The 27,541-nt window shown below is 43.2% G+C and overlaps 2 protein-coding genes across 4 annotated transcripts in view; both read left to right on the top strand.

Annotated features, from left to right (window-relative positions):
• LOC143962015 (asialoglycoprotein receptor 2-like) overlaps nucleotides 1–25,264 on the top strand; it is a 99,875-nt gene extending 74,611 nt beyond the window's left edge. For all 3 annotated transcript variants that reach the window (XM_077471355.1, XM_077471357.1, XM_077471356.1), the window contains 5 exons: nucleotides 3,917–3,955; nucleotides 4,238–4,306; nucleotides 7,889–8,040; nucleotides 22,309–22,415; nucleotides 24,999–25,264. In XM_077471355.1, coding sequence (XP_077327481.1) covers nucleotides 3,917–3,955; nucleotides 4,238–4,306; nucleotides 7,889–8,040; nucleotides 22,309–22,415; nucleotides 24,999–25,146 — 515 coding nt within the window. In that variant the 3' untranslated portion in view covers nucleotides 25,147–25,264. The remainder of the gene's footprint in view (nucleotides 1–3,916; nucleotides 3,956–4,237; nucleotides 4,307–7,888; nucleotides 8,041–22,308; nucleotides 22,416–24,998) is intronic.
• LOC143964311 (uncharacterized) lies at nucleotides 12,979–16,053 on the top strand. Its single transcript, XM_077474012.1, has 2 exons — nucleotides 12,979–13,530; nucleotides 15,524–16,053. The coding sequence occupies exons 1-2, from the start codon at nucleotides 13,105–13,107 to the stop codon at nucleotides 15,926–15,928; spliced, it is 831 nt and encodes a 276-aa protein (XP_077330138.1). The 5' UTR covers nucleotides 12,979–13,104; the 3' UTR covers nucleotides 15,929–16,053.
• Nucleotides 25,265–27,541: the final 2,277 nt, after the last annotated feature.

Here is a 27,541-nt window from a genome sequence, read left to right on the forward strand (position 1 = left end):
CAAACTCACGGAAGGGGGCCGAGTCTACCAACTGAAAAGACAGCAGTTGAAGTGCTAGCAATTTAGCCAAGCTAGCATTCAACCGCTGGGCTTGTGGATGGCTGGGAGTGAACTTCTTTCGCCGGTCCAGCAGCTGGGGCAGGGACATTTGCCTGCTATAATCGGACGTGGGTGTACCGCTAGCAGAGTTCCCGGAAGCACTTGGCTGTGACACACCTAATTCTACACCTTCATTCCTCTCAGAGCAGGTTTCAGAGAGGACTGAAGGTCTAGTGGGGTTGGAGATGCCAGCTGATGAGGAGCAAGGAGAGGTCCGCTTTGTTCTTTGGTGTGGGTCTTTGAGGTATGCTTGCCAACGAGCTGCATGGCAGGTCAACATATGTCTGGTCAAGCATGTGGTGCCCAAGCGGCTGATGTTTTGGCCACATGAGATACGCTTGAGACATATGTTGCAAATAGCAGCGGTGCGATCTGATGCACTCGTCTCAAAAAAGGCCCACACCAAAGAACTTTTAGAATAACGCGCAGAGGCAGCGCTCTGCACAGGCGGAGCTCTGCGGTGTGATTCAGTCGGTGTGCTGCCCCTAAGCTGGTCCCCGGAGGGCATCCTGCCTCATTGGACATGTGCCTCCTCCTCCTCCTCCTCTCTCCTTCCAGGCACCCACGTGGAGTCAGTGCCCTCATCATCCCCTCCCTCTTCATCGCTGTAGCAAACCTGGCAGTATGCTGCAGCTTGTGGAACATGACTGCCAGATTGCTGTCCTTCTTGAGCATCCCCTCTCTCTGCGCTCACGCTACTGCCTTCCTCTAGCTGAGTGTCATCATCAGAGCCCACAAAACACTGGGCATCCTCCTGGAGCATGTACCCAACACTGTGCTCAAAGAGTTCCGGAGACTCCTCAGAAGGACGTGGTGGGTCTAGGGAAGGAGTCACTGATGATGACATTGAGAGGAGGGAAGACGATGCGTTGGCAGCTGCTTTGCTAGTACCCTGAGACTGGGTGAGAGAGGATGAGGAGGATGAAGAGGGCTTGGTCATCCACTCTACCAAGTCGTTGGCATGTTGCGGTTCAACATGTCCAGCTGCCGAAAAGAAGGACAAGCGTGTCCCATGGCCACGTGCTGATGACAATGCACCGCGTCCACGACCAGCACTGTTGTCTCTAGACACAGAGCCTGCTTGTCCTCTTTTATCGGCTCGTGGCTGTCTGCCTCTCCTTGCTGGCCTTCCAGACATGGTAATGGCCTGAAGGGAGTTGGGTAAAACAGCAGTTGGGTAGTGTATATTGTGCTGGAGGCACACAACACACACTAACTCCTGCAGATGCCTTTATTATAGAACACCAGAGATAAAGGGGTATATACAGATGTATACTGTGCTGTACTGGAGGCACACACAACTTCCAATAACTCCTGCAGATGGCAAGTGGGCTCAAATAGAGAACAGCTATGTAGGTGGATATAGCGGTATGTACTGGGTACAGAGCACGCAGACAGCACGCACTATCTCCTAACACTACTGACTGCAAGCTCTATTATAAAAGATAGATCACTAGCTATATAGGTGAGGTGAATATAGCGGTGTATACTGCGGTCAGGGCACGCAGACAACAACCACTACACAACAGCAAGATCGAAAATCGTCCGAAAACGATCGGTGTGTACTGTGTTGAAGGTACACAGAACACCCACTAACTCCTGCAGATGCCTTTATTATAGAACACCAGAGATAAAGGGGTATATACAGATGTATACTGTGCTGTGCTGGAGGCACACACAACTTCCAATAACTCCTGCAGATGGCAAGTGGGCTCAAATAGAGAACAGCTATGTAGGTGGATATAGCGGTATGTACTGGGTACAGAGCACACAGACAGCACACACTATCTCCTAACACTACTGACTGCAAGCTCTATTATAAAAGATAGATCACTAGCTATATAGGTGAGGTGAATATAGCGGTGTATACTGCGGTCAGGGCACGCAGACAATAACCACTACACAACAGCAAGATCGAAAATCGGCCGAAAACGATCGGTGTGTACTGTGTTGAAGGTACACAGAACACCCACTGCTTCAGACGCCAACACACTACACAAGGCCGCCGCGCTGGCGGCCTTATATAGTGTGGGGCGTGCACTACACAGCCTGAGCTATGATTGGCCACAGGCATCCTGCCTGTGGCCAATCATGGCTCTCCTCGCTGCTGGCGCTGCGATTGACCAAGCATGCGGGGTCACAGTGCATGCTTGGCCAATCATGAGCCAGCAATGCACTGCGCCATCACAGTGCATTGTGGGCCGTGAGCGCCACACGAATTTGGCGCGAACGGACCAAAATGTTCGGACTTCGCCGAACAGACGAACAGTCAATGTTCGAGTCGAACGTATGTTTGACTCGAACACGAAGCTCATCCCTAGTCCTGAGCAGTGGGTTGGTTCATTACATGGTGGGTCCTCTTCTGTCCTTAGCAGTGACTGGGGCCAGACCTCATGGGTTCTCTTTTGTCCTCAGCAGAGAGTAGGTTCTGATCTTAAGGTTCCTCTTTTGTCCTCAGCACTGGGTGAATCTGGAATGTTGCAGAGAGCAGACCTTATAATGACAAGGTGCTGCTCTCAGCAGCATGCTCCTGTGAACCCATGGATGGTATACCCACGGAGGTAGGTCTTTGACACCCTGAGTTCACAGGAAGTTGGTTAAGCGACACTGGACATCATTTAATCTGGAAAACTGTCATACTATAATTACTGCAAGGGACATATCCAGAGATAGAAGTGAAAATAAACTGTGCTCAGGTAAAAGGATGCCAAAACATCAAAAAACAAAAAAACAAATAAACTAGAGGCAGCAGCTCAAAGTGGGATACATACACTTAATACACTGGAAAAAAGATGGCTCTAAAGCTGCGCCACAAACCCCATTTAGCTAACCGAATGTCAAATACCTAAATTAAATAAATTAATTAAATAAATTAATATATACAATTCATATAAATAATAAATAAATCAAATTCATTTCACATAAATAAATGCCAAAAGAAAAACTTCAAGACCCCAGTTCATAAACTTGAAAGTAAAGAACAAGGCTTATAGGATAGAGTCCTTTGTAGGAGTTATTTTCAGGTCACCACAGTGAATCCACACAGAACAGTAAACAGGTGCCCATCACCGAGTAGTGGATGCGCTTATCAGAAAACAACACAAATGGAGCCTTATCATTAATTCAGCTGTGCCCTTTCCATACACCAAAAGCTCACGGATCAGTTTTCCCTGTATCCAGCAGCGTCCCATGAAACTCCCACAATCAGCGATCTCAGATTGGTAGTAACACTATTGGTAACTCAAAAAGAGGAGGGAGCCTCCATAGTGTAAAACCAGTTGGACATTTTATTAAAATAAAAATAGTTGCACTTACATTTAATCCATATAAAAAAGCGCATCAAAGGAAACAATCAAAAAGCCGGCCGGCATTCATTCGGGAGCCCGTCCTCCCCTCGTTCAGCGTGGTGGCGTCACTGCGTGCCTTCCCAGACACGTTTCGTCACAAATGACGTTATCAATGGGGAACCCAATCCATTTGCTTTTTATTTTAATTTTGGTATTAAACTAGAGTTGGGCTTGAAAGCAGACCTTTTATCAAATAGGATTTCTCCTGCCTGGTCTACCATGTTTCATGGTGATCATGAATGGTAACCATCCTGAACCATCCTGAAACATTGTATTATGTGTAGAAACCGCTTTTCAAGAATCCCAATATGGTCACATGACTAAATGCCTAAAATCAAAGTTCAGACTGGTGGATTTTACTCTTTAGCAGAAACCATGTGAACCCAAAATGAATGTATGTAGAGTACAGAGAGGTGTATAATGATAAACCTGATTATACTAATTGATGTTGGTTTTCCTCTCTTTCTCAGATTCCAACGTGAAGTATAATTTAACAGATGAAGTCACTGGTAATTATGTACTGCTCAATTTACTGTATATTTGGATGGATAAATACTATTTATTATTATTATTATTATTATTATTATTATTATACAGGATTTATATAGCCATCAGCAACATAAAAATCACAAGCCTTGATGTAATCAGTAAGGATGAATAGAAATGAAGACTGTAGGGATGGGAGGGACCGCTAACCCCTAGCTGCGGGCTAAATCTTGTAGCGGGCTGTAGTTTGGAGACCTCTGGTATAAAATGATGCCAGCTCTCTCCTGACATTCTGTGTATTTCAGCTTCCTTATCCAGCGACATTCAAAGGATTTTGGGATTTTTGGGGAAAGTGGCAGAAGCGCTCCAGAAAAGTAAGTTCATCTTAAATTATTTCCTCAAAAAATTCTCCAAGGATCTACAATACATCTACTGATGATCGTACCTTTGTAAGTCCAGATAAAGATAAAAAACCTCAATAATTTATATTATAGTTATAATTGTACTTTTTGCATCACAAAAAGGATCAGAAAAAAAATCCAAAAATATTTCACCTCAAAATGATATGTGGAGCCCTGTATCAGGGGGGTTGTGTGGGGTGATCCTCACCTTGCAACAAGTCCATCCCAATGCTGTAACTCCAGTGTAAAGGGAAGCTGAGCCTCCTCTAAGCCCCTGTACACACGGTCGGAGATTTCGACAACCAAATCCGTCGGATTTTGTCCGTCGGATTTTGTCCGTCGGATTTTGTCCGTCGGATTTTGTCCGTCGGATTTTGTCCGAAACTGTTGCATACACACGGTCGGACTAAGTTGTCAAAAAATCTGATCATTCAGAACGTGATGACGTAATTTCGTTACGATGGGACTACGTTCAGGCTAGTAGCCAATAGCTTTGATGTAGGAATTTGATCTGAGCATGCGTGGCACTTGGTCCGATCAAAATTCTCTACACATGATCGGAGTATGTCCGATCAAACCAGTTGGTCGGGAAATATTTCCAACATGTTGGAAATTTGGATCCGACGGATATTCCAATGGAATCAGTCCGATGCATACCACACACAGTCGGATTATCCGACAACACGGTCCGATAGGACACATTCCGACGGATTCTCCGACCGTGTGTACAAGGGCTTAGTGGGAGTTCCAGTTACTTTCCTGGGCTCTTAAAGAGACCCTGTTATCAATTTAAAAAATGCAGGTAAAACACACACAAAAAAAAATTAAATATTTTGCTTCAGTGTTTTTCTTTTCCACAAACATTTTTTATTACTTGAAATTTGTCTTGAACTTACTAGAAAAAAATGACTAGCCAATTCATTAGCACAGCCCCCTAACTTCTTGCATGGTACAGGCAGAGGTAGAGGAACGAGGTTGAAGTTTTTTACACAATTGACATGCCTTGCCAAAACCAACATCGTGTTAAACGTCTCAGCCTCGTTCCTCTACCTGTACCCATCCAGTGGTATTATGATGCTTTATTAAACTGATTGAACCGATGCATTTGTGTGGGTGTGCAGCCTATCCAATTCTTTTGGTCTACATGGTGCGCAGTCATGTTGGAACAGGAAGGGGCCATCCCCAAACTGTTCCCACAAAGTTGGGAGCATAAAATTGTCTAAAATGTCTTGGTATGCTGACGTCTTGAGAGTTTCCATCACTGGAACTAAGGGGCCAAGCCCAACCCCTGAAAAACAACCCCCACACCATAATCCCCCTCCACTAAATGATTTGGACCAGTGCACAAAGCAAAGTCCATAAAGACATGGATGAGCGAGTTTGGAGTGGAGGAACTTGACTGGCCGGCAATCATTTCATGAAGGGGGAATTATGGTGTTGGGTTGTTTTTCAGGGGTTGGGGTTGGGCTTGGCCTCCCTTAGTTCCAGTGAAGGGAACTCTTAAGGCATCAGCATACCAAGACATTTTGGACAATTTAATGCTTCCAAATTTGTGGGAACAGTTTGGGGATGGCCCCTTCTTGTTCCACCATGACTGCCCAACAGTGCACAAATCAAGGTCCATAAAGACATTGATGAGAGAGTTTGGGGTGGAGAAACTTGACAGTCCTGACCTCAACCCAACAGAATACCTTTGGGATTAATTAGAGCACAGACTGCGAGCCAGGCCTCCTCATCCAATATTATTGCCTGACCTCACAAATGCGGTTCTAGAAGAATGGTCCAACATTCCCATAGACACACTCCTAAACCTTGTGGACAGCCTTCCCAGAAGAGCTATTATAGCTGCATAGGGTGGGCCAACTCAATATTGAACCCTACAGACTAAGACTGAGAAGCCATTAAAGTTCATATGAGTGTAAAGGCAGGTGTCGCAATACTTTTGACAATTCAGTGAATGTTCAAATTGTATTGTGGAGATGTGATACTTCAAACATCCCTGATGAAGGAGATTTAGTTTCTCTCGAAATGTATCGGGTGAAAAAAGTCACATCAATTAATTTGTAACATCTAGGACAGTGATGACGAATGGTCACGCGAGAGGGTCCAGGTTCACGGCGGGTAGAGCATGGCCACAAGCAGTGGCAAGGTGCAGGATACTGTCTGCACGAGTGAGTGGGTGGCCCCACAGCCTCCACACGGAAGGCTACAGACCTGACAGCATGGGAGGGAGAGAAGAGCTTCACTGATTACTTGACGGCCGAAGAGGGGCACAGCGGGCACAGCTTCCCTGGCGCCTTCCGGAGCTAGGACTACTCAAACCTCCTCTTCAACAGTAAGGCCCAGAGAACAGGCTGACTGTGGGCCCGTAAGACGAGGACAGGTGGGAGGCGCAGGCTGTGAGGGAGCTGCTGGATGGAACAGAGCAGAGAGCTCTCCTGGATCAAGGACAGAGACAGGTACCGGGCACAATTATACACTGACAACCTGTAGACAAAGACTGGGGCAGGGAGGCAGAGCAGGGACTGCAGAATAGGACAGAGCTAGAGGTCTATCTCTCCTCTCAGCCCCCCCTCTCTCTGTCCCCTTCCCTCTCTCTCACACCCTTCTCTCTCTGCCCCTCCATCTCTCTGTCCCCCCTCTCTTCCAGCTCCCCTCTCTCTCAGCATCTCTCTCACACCCCCTCTCTTCTCTCTGTCCCCTCTCCCTCTCTCTCAGCCCTCTCACTCTCTCTCTCTCTCTCTCTCAGCACCCCTCCCTCTCTCTCAGCTTCCCTCTCTCTCAGCATCTCTCTCACACCCTCTCTCTCTCTCTGCCCCCCCTCCCTCTTTCTCAGCCCCCCTCTCTCTCTCAGCCCCCCTCCCTCTCTCTAAGCCCCCTCCCTCTCAGCATCCACACTCTCTCTCACCCCCTCTCTCTTTCCCCCCTCTCTCTCAGCATCTCTCTCACACCCCTCTCTCTCAGCATCTCTCTCACACCCTCTCTCTCTCTCAGCCCCCCTTCCCTCTCAGCATCTCTCTTACACCGGCTCTCTCTCTCTCACCCCCTCTTTCTCTCTCACAAACCCCCCTCTCTTTCTCACACACACCACTCTCTCTCACAACCCCTCTCTTTTGCTCAGCCCCCCTCTCTCATGAATTTCCATGTTGGCACTTTGCAACACAAAACCAACTTTATTATTTCAGTTTGGGCACTCAGGCTCAAAAAAAGTTCACCGTCACTGATCTAGGACGTTTACAAAGTAATATTTTATGCCGTACTTATATGTTTTTAAATCTTTGTATGATGTTGTACTAATAAACATATTACATAATTTTAAATCAATGTGTTGTGATAATAAGTGTCCTTTAAAATCCCATTAGGGAAATTTACAATTTTTTAGTGATAAAGGGATGCTGGCATGTAGTAGAGTACCCCCATTGCACCCACAAAATTAATGTCTGCATGCTGTGCCTGATTAACTTTTATTATAATTTTACCGTCTTGGCTAAACTATACAGCTATAACCATAACAATCCAGCGTCACCCACCCAATCCTCTTTCTTGCTCCCTCAGGCTCCTCTAATCCATTATGCAGTGAGGGATGGAGACACAATGGACTCAGCTGTTACTACTTGTCTTCAGACTCAATACCATGGAACGCCTCCAAGAAAGAGTGCGAGAACAAGGGGGCCCACCTGGTGGTCATTAATGGCGAGGCAGAGATGGTATGCACAGATATACACTTCCTATTGTATTAGTCCCACTGTCTGATCACATTACTGCCAGCAGTATTTGATTATTATGCTCCCAGCCACACCCTGGGAAGAGATTGTCCAGTTTAGACATGTGCAATTCGTTTAGTTCCAAATTCCTTTTTTCAACGAATTTTGACAAATTCGTTAATTCAGATTTTCCAAATTTCCGAATTTTTTAATTTTTCAGAGTTTTGCGAATTTCCGAAATTACGAATTTCCGAAATTTCGAATTTCAGAATTTCCGGATTTCTGAATTTCGGATTTTCGGATTTCCAAATTTCCGAATTTCTGTTTTTCGGATTTCCAAACTTTCGAATTTCAGATTTTCGGAATTCCGAATTTTCGGAAATTTGGAAATTCGGAAATTCGAAAATCAATAAAAAAGAAAGAAAATCTGTTTAATTCTAAATAATAACTAACTATTAAATTATTGGTATTGGAATTCCCTTTCAAATGTGTCTGTTAGTGAACATAACAAATACGAATTTATCCAAAGTTACTAATTAAATTATCTGAAATAAGGAATGCCACATCTAACCAAATGGAACGTAACGATCTAATAATAATAAAACCTTTTTATTATTATTAATTATTTATTATTAATTATTTATTATTAATTTGTTCCATTCCATTTGTTTAGATGCGGCATTTGTTATTTCAAATAATTTGTAACTTTTGATAAATTCGTACTCTTTATTTTAATAGTTAGATATTAATTAAACTGATTTTCTTTCTTTTTTCTAATTTTAGGACTTTCAAATCTTTGAATTCCCGAATTCCGAAAATCCGAAAATTCAGAGTTCCGATAATCCGAGATTTGGAAATTCGGAAATTCAAAATTCGGAAATTCGAAAAATTCGTAAATACAAAATTCGGAAAATCAAAAATTCGGAAATCCGAAAATTCGAAATTTGGAAATTCGGAAATTCAGAAAATCGGAAATTCGGAAATCCGAAAAATCGAAATGTGAAAATTCCCAAAACATCCGAATTCCAAATTTCTGAAAAAATAAAAAAAACAAATGAAATGAAAACGAAAATGAACTAATTTGCACATGTCTAGTCCAGTTTGCAGGACAACAATCTAAGCACTGGTAGACTGAGAGAGATTATGCCCTTGTACACACGATCGGAGATTCCGGTGGAATGTGTCTGAACTGAGCGTTTTGTCGGATATTCCGACTGCGTGTGGTCTGCATCGGACTGTTTCCGTCGGAATATCGGTCGGACCAAATTTTCCAACTTGCCGGAAATATTTTCCAACAAAATGCTCTGATCGGACATACTCTGATCATGTGTAGAGAATTTCCGATCGGACAAAGTGCCACGCATGCTCAGATCAAATTCCTACATCAAAGCTATTGGCTACTAGCCTGAACATAGTCCCGTCGTAACGAAATAATGTCATCACATTCTGAACGATCGGATTTTCCGACAACTTCGTCCGACCGTGTGTATGCAACATTTTCGGACAAAATCCGTCGGACAAAATTCAACGGATTTGGTTGTCGGAATCTCCGATCGTATGTACAAGGGTTATGACTGAGTCGGGTCAAATGAATAGTTAACCCTTTTCACACACACGGTAGACAACACTACATCTGCACCCTTTATAGAATCTCTTGGTGAAATTCTGACATTTAAAAAAATGTGTTACTTGCTGCCTCATCCAGACAGGAATGTAACAGAGCTTACACTGCTGAAGCTTCTTCACAGAGACAAAGTCCTTTGATTTCTAAATAGAGCGATCAGCTTCACGATTATCAAACATTGAAAAAAAAGGTGTATTAATAATTATACAGACAAAAATTAACTTTAATGGCATCCCAGTCTTATGCTGGCCATACACTATACGGAAAATTGGCCGAATATTGTAGACATTTCATTCGTTTTTCGGCAAGTTAATGGGCACAACTCGTTAATCGTTAGTGATGTTTTTGTGGGAAAAAAATAACCGCATGTTTGGAAAACTTCTGCCGAAGGAACGATAAATTGCAAGGTTAATGCGTTTTTCGTCCGTAAAAAAAAACAAATGGTTGCTACTGCGCATGTGTGAAAAACATTTAACCCGGAAAGTAAATATTCGTGCCAAAGAACATTCACGTCAAAATGTCCACACCAACAACTATATAACCTGCAACCTGGTCAATCGTAATATACCTAACTTGTAAAAAATAGTACAACAGACCAAATATGCATTATTAAAACTTTATTGCAAATAAAAGTAAAGACATTTTTTTGTGCATTTTTTTTTTAAATAGCATCCAAAAATGTTATATTTACATTTTACTACTGAACATTATACATCCATCAACCAATGATTTTTAATTACCGGTATCTCTCATGGTTTTCCAAAATATAATTTTTTGTCAAACATTATCAGTAGTCTTGAGATTTTGGCCTGCATAAAAAACCTGGTTTGAGTTTCTCTTTGAAGTTTGTGATGGCAGTCACCCCTACTATAAGTGCATGTCCACGTATGTGATATTTGTGTGCATAAAAACACTACTATATGTGTTCATACATATTTGACTTGTTGTGTCTGAACACTAGGGATGAGCCGAACACCCCCCCCCCCCCCCCCCCCCCCGGTTTGGTTCACACCAGAACCTGCGAACAGACCTAAAAGTAGTGTGAACTTTAGAACCCTATTAAAGTCTATGGGACTCTGAACGTTCAAAATCAAAAGTTCTCATTTTAAAGGCTAATATGCAAGTTAATGGGTCCTATCAATGCAAAAAAAACTTTTAGAAACTGAAGTTTTTTCAGGAGCAGTGATTTTAATAATACTTAAAGTGAAACAATAAAAGTGTAATATTTCTTTAAATTTTGTACTTGGGGAGTGTGTATAGTCATTGATAAAACAAAATAAAAAAATGCGTGGGGTTCCCCCCAAATTCAATTACCAGGCCCTTCAGGTCTGGTATGGATATTAAGGGGAACTCCACGCCAAATGTAAAAAAAAAAAAATGCCATGGACTTCCCCCCAAAAATCCATACCAGACCCTTTATCCGAGCACGCAACCTGGCAGGTCGCAGGAAAAGAGGGGGAGACGAGAGAGTGCCCTCCCTCCTGAACCATACCAGGCCACATGCCCTCAACATAGGGAAGATGCTTTGGGAGTCTGTGACCCCTCAAAGCACCATGTTCCCATGTTGATGGGGACAAGGGCCTCATCCCTACAACCCTGGCCGGTGGTTGTGGGGGTCTGCATGCGGGGGCTTATCAGAATCTGGAAGCCCCCTTTAACAAGGGGACCCCCAGATCCCAGCCCCCCTCTGTTTGAAATGGTAACGGCCGGGTACATTGTACCCCTACCATTTCACAACGAAGAAGAGATCACCCATCGCTGGATACCAAGAGTGGATTACCACCGCTGGAATCTTTTTTTTATTTTTTTTATTTTTAATAAAGGACTTATCCCAATGGTGTCTGTGGAACTGAACTCTAGAAACATAAAAGAAAAAAAAAAACATGTACAAAAGTGACACGTGTTAAATTTTACATAGTGTGTCAACTACAAACATAAAACTGGTGATAAGTGATCTTTAAGTTTCGCTAACTCTGATGAGCACTTCAAAATATCAGATACCAATCTTTGGGCAGTGAGGGAATATAGTCCCTGTTCACCAGACAGATGATATGCTGTTGAAGATAAGAAGAAATAAAGAAAAAGCAGGAAAATGTTTGGGAAATGGAGTTGATGTTAAAGCGTATGTGTAGTGGATTACCTGTGCTACTTGTGATGGTCTCAGAAGAATGCTGGGCCTGGTCTGCTTCAACATCTGTTATAATTTGGGATGGTTCTGCATCATCATCATCTGGTCCTAGAGCAGTAGCTGGAGTTGTGTCATCAACCAGAACAATATCCATTCCTGTTGTCACAGTTCTGTTCTTAAAGTGTGCTTTCTTGGGTCTTTCTAGGTTTATGAAACAAAAAATCATAAAAAAAGCATGCATGCTAAAGAATATAGTTTGCATTGATGACATTGCCGAGAGACTACATGGATTGCATGCCTCGCTGAGAGAGCAGAAATGTCAGAAAATAAGCTAAAATAACTTTTTGGATATTTCTTTGTATTTTATGCAACTGGGCTTCCTCCCTATGCTTCAAGTCAGACCATCTCTTGCGCAGCTGGTCCTTTGTTCGCTCCATACCATGCTTCTTCTACAGCACATGGACAACCTTCTCCATGATGTTGTCTTTTCTTGTAATAGGCCTGGGGTAGCTTTTGCACCTCCCATCATAACCTTTTTTTCCAGAATCTTCACCGTAGTTTTCATCTCATCCAGGGACATAGGTGTTGCCTTTATTCTAAAACTTTGCAGGCAAAATCGTTTCGGGAACGGCATGCCCCTTTTCTTCAGCCATCGTTCGGTTGCTAAAGATGGTGCCGAATGAAGAGGGACGGAGATTCTAAACTCCCATAAAGCACCATGGTACAGTCCGACCCGGCACACAGAACGTTGTCCGGTATGAAAACAGAACGTACTCTCGCTCGATGTCACTGATCAGCCAAATTATTACACTGACCAATACACAGAAGATTTGTAACAACTGAAGGTAAGCAGACCAGTACAATAGTTATAGGGCAGGGGTGACAAACTCAATTTCATCGTGGTCCGCATCAGCATTATGATTGCCCTCAAAAGGGCCGGTTGTATCTATAAGATTAGATGTCCAGCGCATCCCCTTCCCTTATATTAGATGTCAAGAGCCACCCCACTTTTAGAAGTTGAGTCCCCCACTCTCCCTTACATCACTTTACATCACAGTGCACCACCCCTTCCTCATGCAGCTGCTGGGAAGAAGCTGGATGCATTGCTTGAAAGCAGAAAGTATGGGTCTGGAGGAGGACCAGAGGAGGTCTGGAGCTCTCCTGCAGCTGGAAAGGTGCGAGGGCCACATGAAATGGCCTGGAGGGCCGGATTTGGCACGCAGGCCTTTTGTTTGACATCTGTGTTCTAGGGTATTAATTGTTAGGTGTAGTTTGGCAACTGAACAATGATGCATTGTTTCTTATTACAGGAGCAATGGTGGACAAATTTACCTCACCACATTTCCTGCCACAATTCCTTGAAATGTACCGAGACCTTCCATGTCTATGGAAAGTACACTTCAAAGACTATTCAGACCGTCAAAAACTTAATGAAGCGTATACTAAAATAGTGGAACTATGCACGGTTGTGTATGCCAAAACAGATATATCCTATGTGACCAAAAAAATTGCAAATCTGCGTACTATCTTCAAAAAAGAATTGAATAAAATTAATGAATCCAAAAAATCGAGTGCAGGTGCAGATCAAGTATATGTGCCACGCCTGTGGTATTTTGAGAGTCTACGATTTCTGACTGACCAGGAGGAAGCACGACCCTCTGTGTCAAGTTTAGACAGTATCAGTGGAAATATTTCAGGAGATGAAGAAGAAGAAACATTTGAGGAAATGGCAGACAGTCAGGTAAGTCATCATATTATTTTTTATAATACACTTTTATACGTACAGATCAGAAAATAAAAATTGAAGATAATACATAAAAAAATGCAAAACACATCAAAATTTAAAGTACATGTACCTTTGTACTTTTTTTATTTTTAATGAAAAAATAACATGACACCTGTGTTTAGTACTGAAATAAGATATAAATGCAGCCACTCAAATTTACATATATCATTTAGAGATTATTTTGCCAATCTACTGCTCCACAACCCAGAAAATATTGCATATAATCCAGGCGATTCTGACGAGCGAGTTGACTGGAGAGACGTGGTGGGGCACGGCCTAGGTTTAATGGCCCTTCTGTGTCATTATGCCACTCACCAGGCATGACATCCCCAGACAGAGAATCTTCCCAGTTCACCAGGGATTGTGGCATGTAGCTGGAGCTAGTACGCCTTAAGAAATTATGTAACACACAGCAGCAATGAACTATAGTGTCAATTTGGAGGGGGGGGCTACATTTATTGCTGTATGGAAGATACAAAAGCAGTTGGCCATAATACCAAAAGCATTTTCGACAACTCGTCTAGCATGAGATAACCTGTATTTAAAGATTTTTTTTATCAGTTGTAAGGATTTTAAGGGTAAATGGTTTCAACACAGCAAATGCATCATCTGCAACAAATATGAAGTTTAGTCCTTCCACTGTGTCCTCTTGGCTTGGTAGATTTAGTAGTCTATTTTTTAAACAATGAAAAAAAATGTGGTTTTCTCAATCATTCCCCCATCGGAATTTCGTCCATTTTTGCCAATGTCCACAAAGATAAACTCATACTTTGCATTCACGATTAGACATGTGCAGAGTAAAATATTTTGTTTCGGAATTTCGTTTTTGTCCGAAAAATTAATTTATTTAGTTACTCCCGAAATTCGTTTTTATTTATTTCGTTTTTCGTTCAAAAATTGCATTCGTCTGAAAATCCACATGAATTACGGTCGAATCTATCTTTGAAGGCTTATGGTGTCTGTCGAATGTATAAAGAAGATTAGACAGAGCTAGTATATAGCATACTTTGTGTGAACTTTAGAAACCTATTAAAGTCTATGGGACTCCAACGTTCAAAATCTAAAGTGCTAATTTTAAAGGCTAATATGCAAATTACTGTCCTAAAAAGTGTTTGGGGACCTAGGTCCTGCCCTAGGGGACATGTATCAATGCAAAAAAAAGTTTAAAAAACGGCTGTTTTTTCGTGGGGAGTGATTTTAATAATGATTACAATGAAACAATAAAAGTGTAATATTCCTTTAAATTTCGTAGCTGGGGGGTGTCTATAGTATGCCTGTGAAGGGACGCATGTTTCTGGTGCTTAGAACTGTCCCCGCACAAAGTGTCATTTATGCAGGAACAAAAAGTCCTTTAAAATCACTCGCAGCTATTATGAATTGTTGGCTCCGTAATACAGAGAACACTCATTGAAGGTCATTGATAGGAATTTTTCAAAAGTGTGTTTGTCTTATTTAACAATTTTTTTACACATTCTTTGTGAAATGGTAGACACAGATTGTTATTGTCAGAGTCACGTCGAATCTCCTATTCTATATCGAACTGTTGTAACAAGGAAAACGAAAATAAAGCATTTATTTATGTCGGATCTTTCGTTTTTCTGATTCTGTGCTTTCGTTATCGTTTGTCAAAACGAAAACGAAAATACCTGAAATTTGGACGAAAATGCATTCGGACGAAAACTAATGCACATGTCTATTCACGATTGCCATTAGGACGATGCTAAAGTAGCCTTTATAATTATAATAGAAGGAGCCAGATTTTTCTGGTGGTGTTATGCGAACATGTTTGCCGTCTATGGCACCACCACAGTTGGGAAAATTCCAATTGTTTAGCTGTTGCTTTCCATTCCTCCACAGATGCCGGTAGCTGTGCAATGGTAAAAATATATGTTAAAAAAATGTAAGGCTTAATTCTAGATAAATTTTTTTATTTTTCTTTATTATACAGAATCTATTTGGCAATGAAACACAAACTGTCACATCACCACCAGTAAGCAGGAACAGAAAGAGAAAGACAAGGCAAGATTCTACAAGCAACTTTCTACTACAAGCATCTGCAGCGTTAAATCAGAATGTGAGTGATGAATGTGATGACCTGGGTGCATTCGCTGCCAAGAAAATACGCAGGATGTCAGAAGACCAAAAACAATTACTGGAGCCATTACTCATTCAGCTTCTTAATAAAGGGTTAAGGGGGAAGCTGACCACAAATACGCACTTAGCTGAGCACAAAACCACACACGCCCAATCATCGCAACTACCTCAACAAATGCATCAGTGGCACGTACCATACACACAGCAGGATTGTTCACAAAGCAACTGGGGACATGATTATCAGTACACATCTTCGTGAATCACATACATTTGGTTTAAAAGATGTTATTTTTGTCAGTTTAACATGTTATGAACTAGTTTGAGTTATGATATGTTTAGAGCTTCTAAATTCAAAGTTTAACAAAGCAAGCTGTACAGTGTTTGAGAGTGAAAAATAAAAGCACTGTGTCATTACCTTTAAGTTTCGTCTTGCATGATTCTTATGATGCTTGGCAGGTCTCAGGTATGATGTGGCCAAGCGACTGGGCAGAGATTCCAGTGGTGAATTTGGTGTCTTCAAAATTTCATCCTTTTGCCACAAAACGAAGTGTTGCTACCAGTCTCTGCCCCACTGTGATGCTAGGTCTTAAGACTGTGTCCTTTTTTGTTATGAGGGGTGAAACTTTACTCAGTAGCAGCTGAAAGGACCCATCATCAGGATTGTTTTCATTTAGCTCTCGAACCAATCTCATATGAGAGAGGTCATCACGGTTCTTCAGCCACTCTTTACTCCATAACCTTCGCCTTTTGCTTCTGGGCTCCTCTGCTTGGTGTATAGCCATCATTCCAAGCATTGCTATGGCAATGGTCCTCTCATCCACATCCATATTTAAGGTGGTGCATAGAGATGAGCTTCAAGTTCAAGTCGAACTCATGTTCGACTCGAACATTGCCTGTTTGGCAAACAGTGAACAATTTGGGGTGTTCGCGACAAATTCAAAAAGCCACGGAACACCCTGTGAAAGTCTATGGGAGAAATCTAAAGTGCTAATTTTAAAGACTAATATGCCAGTTAATGTCCTAAAAAGTGTTTGGGGACCTGGGTCCTGCCCCAGGAGACATGTATCAATGTAAAAAAAAGTTTTAAAAATGTCAGTTTTTTCGGGAGCAGTGATTTTAATAATGCTTAAAGTTAAACAATAAAAGTGTAATATTCCTTTAAATTTCATACCTAGGGTATGTCTATAGTATGCCTGTAAAGGGACGGTGATCTCTCCTTCCAGTCCAGCGCAGCGCAGTCCTTTCATCCTCTGTCTCCACTGGCGGAGACACTGCAGGGATCCCGGCAGCCTGACATTTCTTATAGGAGGAGGGCGGGGCCACCCGTCACCTGACCCCGCCCCCTCTGACGCAGGGGGGAAAGCTTTGCTTCCCCAATGACGTGTGGGTGACCCCACCCCCCTCTGATGTAACGCAGGTTTCCGTCACTGATCACCCGTGGCTGGATCAGATCAGCCACCGCTGGACCCCAGAGAGATGATCATCCATCTCTGGATAGCAAGACTGGATTACCACCACTGGAATCTTTATTTTTTTTTAATAAAGGACTTTTTCAAAAGTGTGTTTGTCTTTTTTACATTATTTTACACTTTCTTTGTGAAATGGTAGGGGGACATTTATACCCCCTTACCATTTCAAACAGGAGGGGGCAGGATCTGGGGGTCCCCTTGTTAAAGGGGACTTCCAGATTCTGACAAGCCCCCCACCGCAGACCCCCACAACCACCGGCCAGGGTTGTGGGGAGGAGGTCCTTGTCCTCATCAACATGGGGACAAGGTGCTTTGAGGGGTCTGTGACCCCCAAAGCATCCTCCCAATGTTGAGAGCATGTGGCCTGGTATGGTTCAGGAGGGGGTGCACTCTTGTCCCCCCTCTTTTCCTGCGGCCTGCCAGGTTGCATGCTCGGATAAAGGGTCTGGTATGGATTTTTAGGGGGAACTCCACACCATTTTTTTTTTATTTGGCGTGGAGTTCCCCTTAAAATCCATACCAGACCTGAACCGAACCGGGGGGGTGTTCGGCACATCCTTAGTGGTGCAGTAGATCTCTACTACACACAGTGTTCGTTCTGACGAACATACGTTGATCCTGTGTGCGTATACGTGAACCTCAGGAAGCCACAGTGCAGAGGTCAAACGCATTTTGACACTTCCATTTTATATGCAAAAACCGCACAAAAAGACGATACATTGATGTTCCTAAACGATTTATTGTTCAAAAATCATTACTTACCTGATGACGTGATCATTTGCTCCCACAAATGTATGTTCGTTTTTCGAAAGCCCACTCGGCCGATTTTTTGCATAGTGTATGGCCAGCATTAGTCCGTAGTGTTCAATATTGAGTTGGAAAACCATTTGCAGCTTTAACTCTTCTGGGAAGGCTGTCCACAAGGTTTAGGAGTGTGGCTATGGGAAAGTTTGCCCTTTCTTCTAGAAGCACATTTGTGAGGTCAGGCACTGATGTTGGATGAGAAAGCTTGACTTGCAGTTGCCGATGTCCAGAAGGTTTTGGAGTGGGTCTATGGGAATGTTTGACCATTCTTCCAGAGCATTTGTGAAGGCGGGCACTGATGTTGGATGAGAGTCTGTTTTGCAGTCTCCACTCTAATTCATCCCAAAGATGTTCTATCGGGTTGAGGTCAGGACTCTGAGTCAAGTTCCTCCACCCCAAACTCGCTCCCCCATGTGTTTATGGACCTTGCTTTGTACACTGGTGTGCAGTCATGTTAGAACAGAAAGGGGCCATCCCCAAAATGTTCCCACAAAGTTGGGAGTCTGGAATTGTCCAAAATGTCTTGGTATGCTGACGCCTTAAGAGTTCCCTTCACTGGAACTAAGGGGCCAAGCCCCACACTATAATCCCCACTCCACCAAATGATTTGGACCAGTGCACAAAGGAAGGTCCATAAAGACATTGGAGATTGGGGCCGGGCGCATGGATTAGGGGGGAGATGCCCCTGTGTCCCTAATGGAGCGGCCGCTACTGCAATCCAGTGCTTCTCATCTCTTTTAGTGTTACAATGACGACTTGATGGAGGTTCTGGTTCCTTCCCGGTATATTAAAAAGTAGAAAGAAAAGGTTTTGGCTGGAATTCTATCCAGGCCACTGGCATGTTTAGGAGGTCAGCAAGGAAAACTTACATTCTTCTCTAATTATAGGTTTCCAGAAAAAAAAAAAAAAAAAACTTTCCTATGGATATCCTTCTGGCTTCATGGTTCAAGTATTACCAATACACCTGAGTAATTAAAAAAAAAAAAAAAAAACCTCTTTATTCTATGAATGGGAAATGATCTCTGAATGGAGGATGGGTGGATGATCGTTAGGTCTGCCCCATCTATTCATAGTTGGTGTTCCATTCATAGAAGCTGTAGTATAGCTTCTATGAGCAGCTGGGTGGAAAAGGAGGCCATAATCAATAAATGCCTTTAATTGTGTTAACGCCTACCATGGGGGGCGGGGGGCATGAATGGTGGTGGTCGCACAAGGTGGAGGAAGTTGGTGGCACGGCATTGAAACTTTCACTATCGTGACGCGTTTGTGACTCTTGGACTCACTTGTTTATATTATTTATTTACTGTTTATTTCATTTAAGCGCAACAAACTTGTTCACCTGATTGTAAGTATTTCAAGAGCAGAAGCAGATAACAGGGAACAGGACAAATCACAGAACGCTGTAGATGAGACAGCACTGATCCTGGGTGCTGATCCAGCTTAAATAGCCCATTTGGCCCTTATCTGTCCCGAGATGCTCCGCGCACATGTGTCCACGCACGCACATATTTGTTGAAATTCCGGACATGCGCATATACGTTCGTGCATTACCACGCACTAATGCGCCTCTTCTTCCAGATATTTGGGGAACAGGGATTTGTCTACTGCTAATATTCTGTGTTCTGGCAGAGCCTTCCTGACAGCTCCCAAACTGAACCACAGCTCCGTGTGTCCATTCAGACACTGAGCCGTGGCCCAGCACCACCCCTTTCTCTCCTCATTGGCTGGCTGACTGACTTTAATTGACAGCAGAGGGAGCCAATGGTGCTGCGCTGCTGTCTCAGCTAGGGATGATCTTCGAGTTCGCCTGTTCAGCGAACAATGAACAATTTGGGGTGTTCACGGCAAATTTGAAAAGCCGGAACACCCTGTACAAGTCTATGGGAGAAATCTAAAGTGCTAATTTTAAAGGGTAATATGCAAGTTATTGTCCTAAAAAGTGTTTGGGGACCCGGGTCCTGCCCCAGGGGACATGGATCAATGCAAAAAAAAAGTTTTAAAAACTGCAGTTTTTTCAGAAGCAGTGATTTTAATAATGATTAAAGTGAAACAATAAAAGTGTAATATTCCTTTAAATTTCATAGCTGGGGGGTGTCTATAGTATGCCTGTGAAGGGGCGCATGTTTCCCGTGCTTAGAACTGTCCCTGCACAAAGTGTAATTTTGCAAGGAAAAAAAGTATTTTAAAATCACTTTCCATTGTCGGCTCCCGTAATACAGAGAACACTCAATGAGTGTTCTCTGTATTAGCCGACAATTCATTCATTCATTGATAAAAAAAAAAGCGTGGGGGTTCCCCCTAAATTCAATTACCAGGCCCTTCAGGTCTGGTATGGATATTAAGGGGAACCCCGTGTCAAATAAAAAAAAAATGATGTGGGGGTCCCCCTAAATATCCATACCAGACCCTTCAGGTAACCTGCGTTACATCAGAGGGGGGCGGGGTCACCCATACGTCACTGGGGAACCCCATGGCTTCCCTCACCAGCGTCATAGGGGGCAGGGTCAGGTGACGGGTTGCCCCGCCCTCCTAATATAAGAAAGGTCAGCGCTGGGATCCCCGCAGTGTCTCCGCAGTGGAGACAGAAGACGGATGTATGGACAGCGCTGGACTGAGAGATCCCCCGTCGCTGGATCAGATCAGCCATCGCTGGACCCCGGAGAGATGATCATCCGTCGCTGGATAGCAAAAGTGGATTACCACCGCTGGAATCTTTTTTTTATTTTTTTATTTTTTTTTATTTTTAATAAAGGAATTTTTCAAAAGTGTGTTTGTCTTATTTTTACACTTTCTTTGTGAAATGGTAGGGGTACTTTTGTACCCCCTTACCATTTCAAACAGGGGGGTGGGATCTGGGGGTCCCCTTGTTAAAGGGGGCTTCCAGATTCTGATAAGCTCCCCGCCCCCAGACCCCCACAACCACCGCTCAGGGTTGTGGGGATGAGGCCCCAAAAGCATCCTCCCAATGTTGAGGGCATGTGGCCTGGTACGGTTCAGGAGGGGGGGGCGCTCTCTCGTCCCCCCCTCTTTTCCTGTGGCCTGCCAGGTTGCGTGCTTGGATAAAGGGTCTGGTATGGATTTTTAGGGGGGACCCCCACGTCAATTTTTTTTTGAAAATTTGATGCGGGGTTCCCCTTAATATCCATACCAGACCTGAAGGGCCTGGTAATTGAATTTAGGGGAACCCCCACGCTTTAAAAAAAAAAATTAATTTTTTATCAATGAATAAATTGTCGGCTAATACAGAGAGCACTCATTACGTGTTCTCTGTATTATGGGAGCCGACAATGGAAAGTGATTTTAAAAGACTTTTTTTCCTTGTGAAATGACACTTTGTGCAGGGACAGTTCTAAGCACAGGAAACATGCGCCCCTTCACAGGCATACTATAGACACCCCCAGGTACGAAATTTAAAGGAATATTACACTTTTATTGTTTCACGTTAATCATTATTAAAAAATACGGCCGTTTTTAAAACTTTTTTTTGCATTGATCCATATCCCCTGGGGCAGGACCCGGGTCCCCAAACACTTTTTAGGACAGTAACTTGCATATTAGCTTTTAAAATTAGCACTTTAGATTGTGAACGTTCGAGTCCCATAGACTTTAATATGGTTCTAAAGTTCACACGAAGTTTAGGTCTGTTCACAGGTTCTGGTGCGAACTGAACAGGGGGGTGTTCAGCTCATCCTTAGTCTCAGCCAATGAGGAGGGTAGTCCCGGGCAGCCAAGACACTCCTGTAACATCATTGCATAGAATGCACCTTCTGCCTTTACAATCACTGATTTTATTATCAAATTCCTTAAAACCATAGTACCATCATTAAAATCAAGTCAACAGGATAAACTGGACACATCAAACAGGTAGCAATTGTAAAATACTGTACAAAGAAGCATATGGAACCGACGCGTTTCACAAAAAATTGCTTCCTCGGGGGGGTTCACGATTGATGATGACCTGCTGAGATATATGAAAAACGCTCAACACCACAATATGAATGCAATCTACTCATTGGGGGCAGAACCTCTGGGGGAATCTAGGATGGAAAAGGACCTGGGGGTCCTAGTAGATGGAATGCAATGCCAAACTGCTGCTAACAAAGCAAACAGAATATTGCCATTAAAAAGGGGATCAACTCCAGAGATAAAACAATAATTCTCCCACTCCCACCATGTCTTTGCCTCCGGGGGAAGATCACATTTGTGTTGGGGTGTGACGTGTTCTCATTATTTTAGTGGATTTCCTCCTGGCTCCCCAGTTTCCTACCTAAACCCTAAAATATAAAGGTAGCCCAACTGTCATGTGACCTAATCAGCCATTGTGTGTATAATTCACCTTCTAACAACTTCTATATTTTGTCTTAAGAATTTTCTTCGTGGGATCGCAAACAAACAATCCATTTGGATCGGTCTAACAGATGCGGATGGAACCTGGAGATGGGTGGATGGAACGTCTTATGACATAACTCCAAAGTAAGACATAGAAACCTCAAATATCAGAATTCTTCTCACATATCTCTAAGATCTGGCAAAATGATCTGAAAAGGTGGCACACCGATGGATCCTTGAGCACATTGTTAAGACTTTAATTTACTCCGCCCAGTGCTGTACAATACTTTGCCACCCAGAAAACAATAATGAAATTGAGTGATAAGACTCGGGGTAGATATGTTTTTTTAGTGAAGTCCATGGCAGGTTTAAGGGCCTGGTAGCCCACTTTTATAAAAACAGATTAACGTAAAGTCCATAAACTTTCCCAGCTCACAGCATAAACAGGCAAAAAATATCAAGCCACCTGGCTCTTTCTTCAGCAGTACTTCTGCTCTTAGTAATGTGTCCCTCAGTCCAACGTCTCTTCAATGCACATATCTTCAATCCCATCAATGCACACAGCTCCTCATTAAGGCACACAGCTCCTCATTAAGGCACACGGCTCCTCATTAAGGCACACAGCTCCTCATTAATGTGCCCAGAGATACTGGCTCACACCCGTCTCCTAAGGTGAAGCCCTGTCTCCAGAATGGGAGCGCACCTCCCTCCTGGCTGGAGCCCTGAAATGTTCTCAGTCCTTCACACACACCCTGCTGGTCCTCAACAAAACCCGGACACTGGGTTGGAGATTTCTTCGCTCCCAAGGCACTTTGACATCTCCAAACGTTCAGGAATACCAAAATCCCGGGAAAGCTGTAAAAATTGTTTTTCCAGCTCAAAATCCATACTCCGGAGTCCCGCACTCTGCACATGTGCGAACTCTGTGCTGTTTTTTTCAACCATTTTTCCAGTGGCAGGGCCTCAGTACATGTTTATTAATAATCTATGAGTCAGTCTTTATGAGCAAGACCTTTTGAGCAGAACATACCAGTGGGGGGCTGGGTAGAGGGACTGACTCTGTAATAAAAGGTTCCAGCGGGGTGTCGCCTCTTCTCCTGATCGATGTACTTGATTTTCACCCTCTTGCCTCTTTGTGTGAGTGAAAGGTGAGCATCATAAAACCTGTGGATCCTATTGGAAATGCTTTCATATCCTTAAAGTGATACTAAAGTCTCAGTTTTAAAAACAAATAACAAACATGTCATACTTACCTGCCCTGTTTAATGGTTTTGCACAGAGCAGCTCGGATCCTCCTCTTCATGGGTCCTCTGTCAACATTTCTGGCCCCTTCCTCTTGTTGAGTGGCCCCACAAGGGGGCAAACACGGAGGCACGGTTTAGCCCCACCCTCTCTCTCCTCATTGGCTGACTGATTTGATTGACAACAGCAGGAGCCAATGGCATCATACTTCTGTCTCAGCCAATGAGGAGGGAGAGTCCCAGGCAGCCAAAACACTCCTGTAACATTGCTGGTTCGAGATGGGGCTCAGGTAAGTATTAGGGGGGCTGAGGGAGGCTTCTGCACATAGAAGGCTTTTTATCTTAATTAGGGATGGGCGGAACACCCCCTGGTTCAGTTTTTTTTCCTCCTTCCTGAGCCATGCTAGACCAAATGACCTTAACTTGGAGGGATGCCATGCCAGGGAGGACACCCTGGCAAAGCACTTTATCCTCATGTTAATTCAGATAAGGTTCTGTTCCCCAGGACCATTGCCAATGATTGTGGGGAGAGCTCATCAGAATTTGGAAGCCTGTTAAAAATATGGGGGCCTACACATACCGCCTCCCCTCAATGAGTAGGCGGTGCATATTAACTGTGTAACTCATAAATAAAGACACCCAAATAAAAATTAAAATACCAAAAAAAGAGCCCCTCATCAATCACGGTGCCCTACGCCTGCTTTTAAGAATTAAAAACTGGGTTGACCTGATGTATATGGCTATTCCCAATGGTACTGCTCGCTGAATGACAGTTCCCTGAGCTGTCATCAGCTATATAAGGGAATTGGAGGGGAAAGTAGTGACATCATTGACCAAATATGGCCAGTGACAGTTGCTGTTATCCCTGTCCCTTTGCTAATGTAACTGTAGATTCCTACCCATGTGAGTAATGTGCCAGAGATGGTTGCTAGGGACGCAGCGGGCACCAACACTTGCTGCTGCTTTAGGAACCACTGACAGCAGGAAGCTGTTATATATAGAAGCTGTAGAAATACCACTTCTATAGATGATGCTCAGCTCCCAGGGCAGAGGGGACCAAACGTTTGGCCATTCTTTCAAACACCCTAACAGCCTAGGTTTAAGCCAAACCATTGGCTCATCCCTACTCCTCACGCCAATGTAGGAAAGAGATGAGGGAAAGAACTCCTCACATAGACCAATAGGTAAAGGAGTGAAGGAGAAGAACTTCTCACATGAAGGACCTGGAGGAGAAAACTCTTCACATATTCAATCAGGAAAAGAGTTGGGAGGAAGAGAACATCACATAACTAGGGGCTATGTATGTATGGGGTTGGCCACCTCTGATCTACCCTTAGTAGATTGTAGTAATTGTAGTGTGTGGTCAGTTCTCTTGCAGCCAATCACAGTTGTTGGGCTCACATCGTCTTTAACAGCATTTCTGAGGTCCCAGTTCTGCTCGGTTCCTGTATTGGTCTAAACCCTTATTGTCACTTCTGTCCTTCAGGTTCTGGGAGAAGGGTCAGCCCGATGATTGGAAGGGTCATGTTGTTGGAGGAGGGGAAGACTGTGCTATGTTAAGGCATGGACATGAATGGAATGATGGTCACTGTACTGAAATAATAAAGTACATCTGTGAGAAGAAGATCTTCTGATATGGACTGAAGGACACCAGAGGACACCTGATATCTCTATCTAATGTACCTTTGTTGCTCCTCCATCATACTACAGCCATATAGAATATACTACTGTATAATAAAATGCTGCAGGATATGCTGGGACTTGTTGTTCTTCTAGAATTTAAGGATCTCAGAGCGTCCAATCTGCTGTTTTCAAGTTAAACTCCAACCTTTTCTTTAGTCTTGCACAGTTGTATAGGGTCTTGTATTTCACCACATGCTATGAGCGTCTCACAATGTGCATTAGAAGCTACAAAGAGTCAGATAGAGCCCTGCCTGATTTCTTGGCTGGAGGAGGTCCAGTGTCACCTAGGTCTCTCCTCCCCAGCCTGAGTGTCCCTGACCCACCACAAGTCATTCACTGAATTTCAGTTCTTTCAAACATGGAGGCTCAGCATCACATGTGGGTGTTATCTAGGGTGATCTGCATTCACAAGTGAGTCACCTTCCTTCTTGAGACGTACCATTTCACATGTTATCAACATGGGGGGCGGGGGGGGGGGTACCTTGCCAGAGGGGACAAGGCCTTTAACCAATTTGATACCGGGCACTTTCACCCCCTTCCTGCTCAGGCTGATTTTCATGTTTTAGAGCTCTCTCATTTTCAATGACAATTGTGCGGTCATGCAACGCTGTACCTAAATTAAATTTTTAGAATTTTTTTTCACATAAATAAAGCTTTCTTTTGGGGGTATTTTATCCCCACTGTGTTTTCTACTTTTTTTCAAATAAACAAAAAAAGATGGAAAATTTTGGAAAATAATGTGTTTTTCTTCATTGCTGTTATAAAACTTTGCAAATATATAATTGTTTTTCATAAATTTAGGCCAAAATGTATTCCGCTCCATTTCATTGGTGAAAATAACCCAAATCGGTGTATATTATTTAGTCTATAGGTAAGTTATAGAGTTCACAATCACAAACTATGGCATATATATCTGAAAATTGATCAATCCTGATGTACTGATGGCCAATCTCGATTCTTAAGGCCCAAAGACATCAGGACAGTACAAATACCCACCAAATGGCCCCCTTTTTGAAAAGTAGACAGTCCAAGGTATTTAGTAAAAGGCATGGCAAGTTTTTTGAAGTTGTAATTTATGATTTTTTTTTTGGAAAATTAAGAAATAAAAAAAATATATTCATAATTTTTTATTTTTACATACTGTCACCAGTATAATAGTACATCATATAACGGGTGTGGCGGTGTTCATGAAAACTGACTGGTGAAATTATGAAAAAAAATGGAAAATTTATTGTCAAATACTTACCATAATTTTCCTTTCCTGCTGGACTCCATGGCAGCCTACGTGTGGTTTGACCCCGCCTCCACTCCAATGCTATAGGACCCCATTCATATAAATGAACACTCACCACTCCACACGGTGTTCCGTAACTAGCCTACTCATATGACTCATGGGTGGAAACTCCTTCTGCCATGGAGTCCAGCAGGAAAGGAAAATTACGGTAAGTATTTGACAATAAATTTTCCTTTTTCCCTGACAGACTCCATGGCAGCCTACATGTGGGAAATAACTAGCCAACCACAAGGGTGGGTATGCTTAAACAGAAAACATTTAATTTGATTTATCAGCCGATAAAATCTTTAAATCAAAATTTACAGAGGATAAAGAAGCAGGCTCAATACAGTAATGTGACATAAACGTATTAATAGAAGACCAGGAAGCTGCCTTGCAGATAGTGTCAAGAGCCACATGACGAGCCGCTGCCCATGAGGCTGCCATTCCCCTGGTAGAGTGAGCCATCACCACCTCTGAAGGAGCCAAACCCTTCGCCCTATATGCCTGTTGTATAGTTCTTACAATCCAGGTGGCCAGTGTCCTGGTTGAAGCTTTCTTCCCCTTGTTGCTACCTGAATGTAAGATAAAGAGATGGTCTGAGCGTCTGAAGGGGGAAGTAATAAGAAGATATTACTTCAGGGCTTCTCCAATATCCAGAGGATGAACATCATTAGAACCTGGTGACCTGAAGGTAGGCAAGACAATTTCTTGATTTTGATGAAACACCGAAGTAACCTTTGGATTAGACCCCAACATGGGAATGAGGACTACCTGGTCCGTAAAGAACGTCAAAAAGGGTTCTTCGAAGCCCAAGGATCCTATTTCCGATACACTTTTGGCTGAAGTGACTGCAACTAAGAAAACAACTTTTGCTGAAAAGTCCTTAATAGAGAGCGGGGATGGCCCCATTGAACTTAGACCTGAGATTGAATCCAGGACCAGAGAAAGATCCCACTTGGTAAATCTAGGCTTTCTCTGGGGTTTGAGTCTTGAGGCTCTCCAGAAGAACTGACGAATCAATGGATGCACTGCCCAAGATTTACCTGAGAAGGCCGACAGAGCCGATACTT

Source organism: Lithobates pipiens, unplaced genomic scaffold (genome assembly GCF_037356315.1).
Source record: "Lithobates pipiens isolate NorthernLeopardFrog02 unplaced genomic scaffold, aLitPip1_a1.2 Scaffold_8, whole genome shotgun sequence".
NCBI classification, from domain to species: domain Eukaryota; kingdom Metazoa; phylum Chordata; class Amphibia; order Anura; family Ranidae; genus Lithobates; species Lithobates pipiens.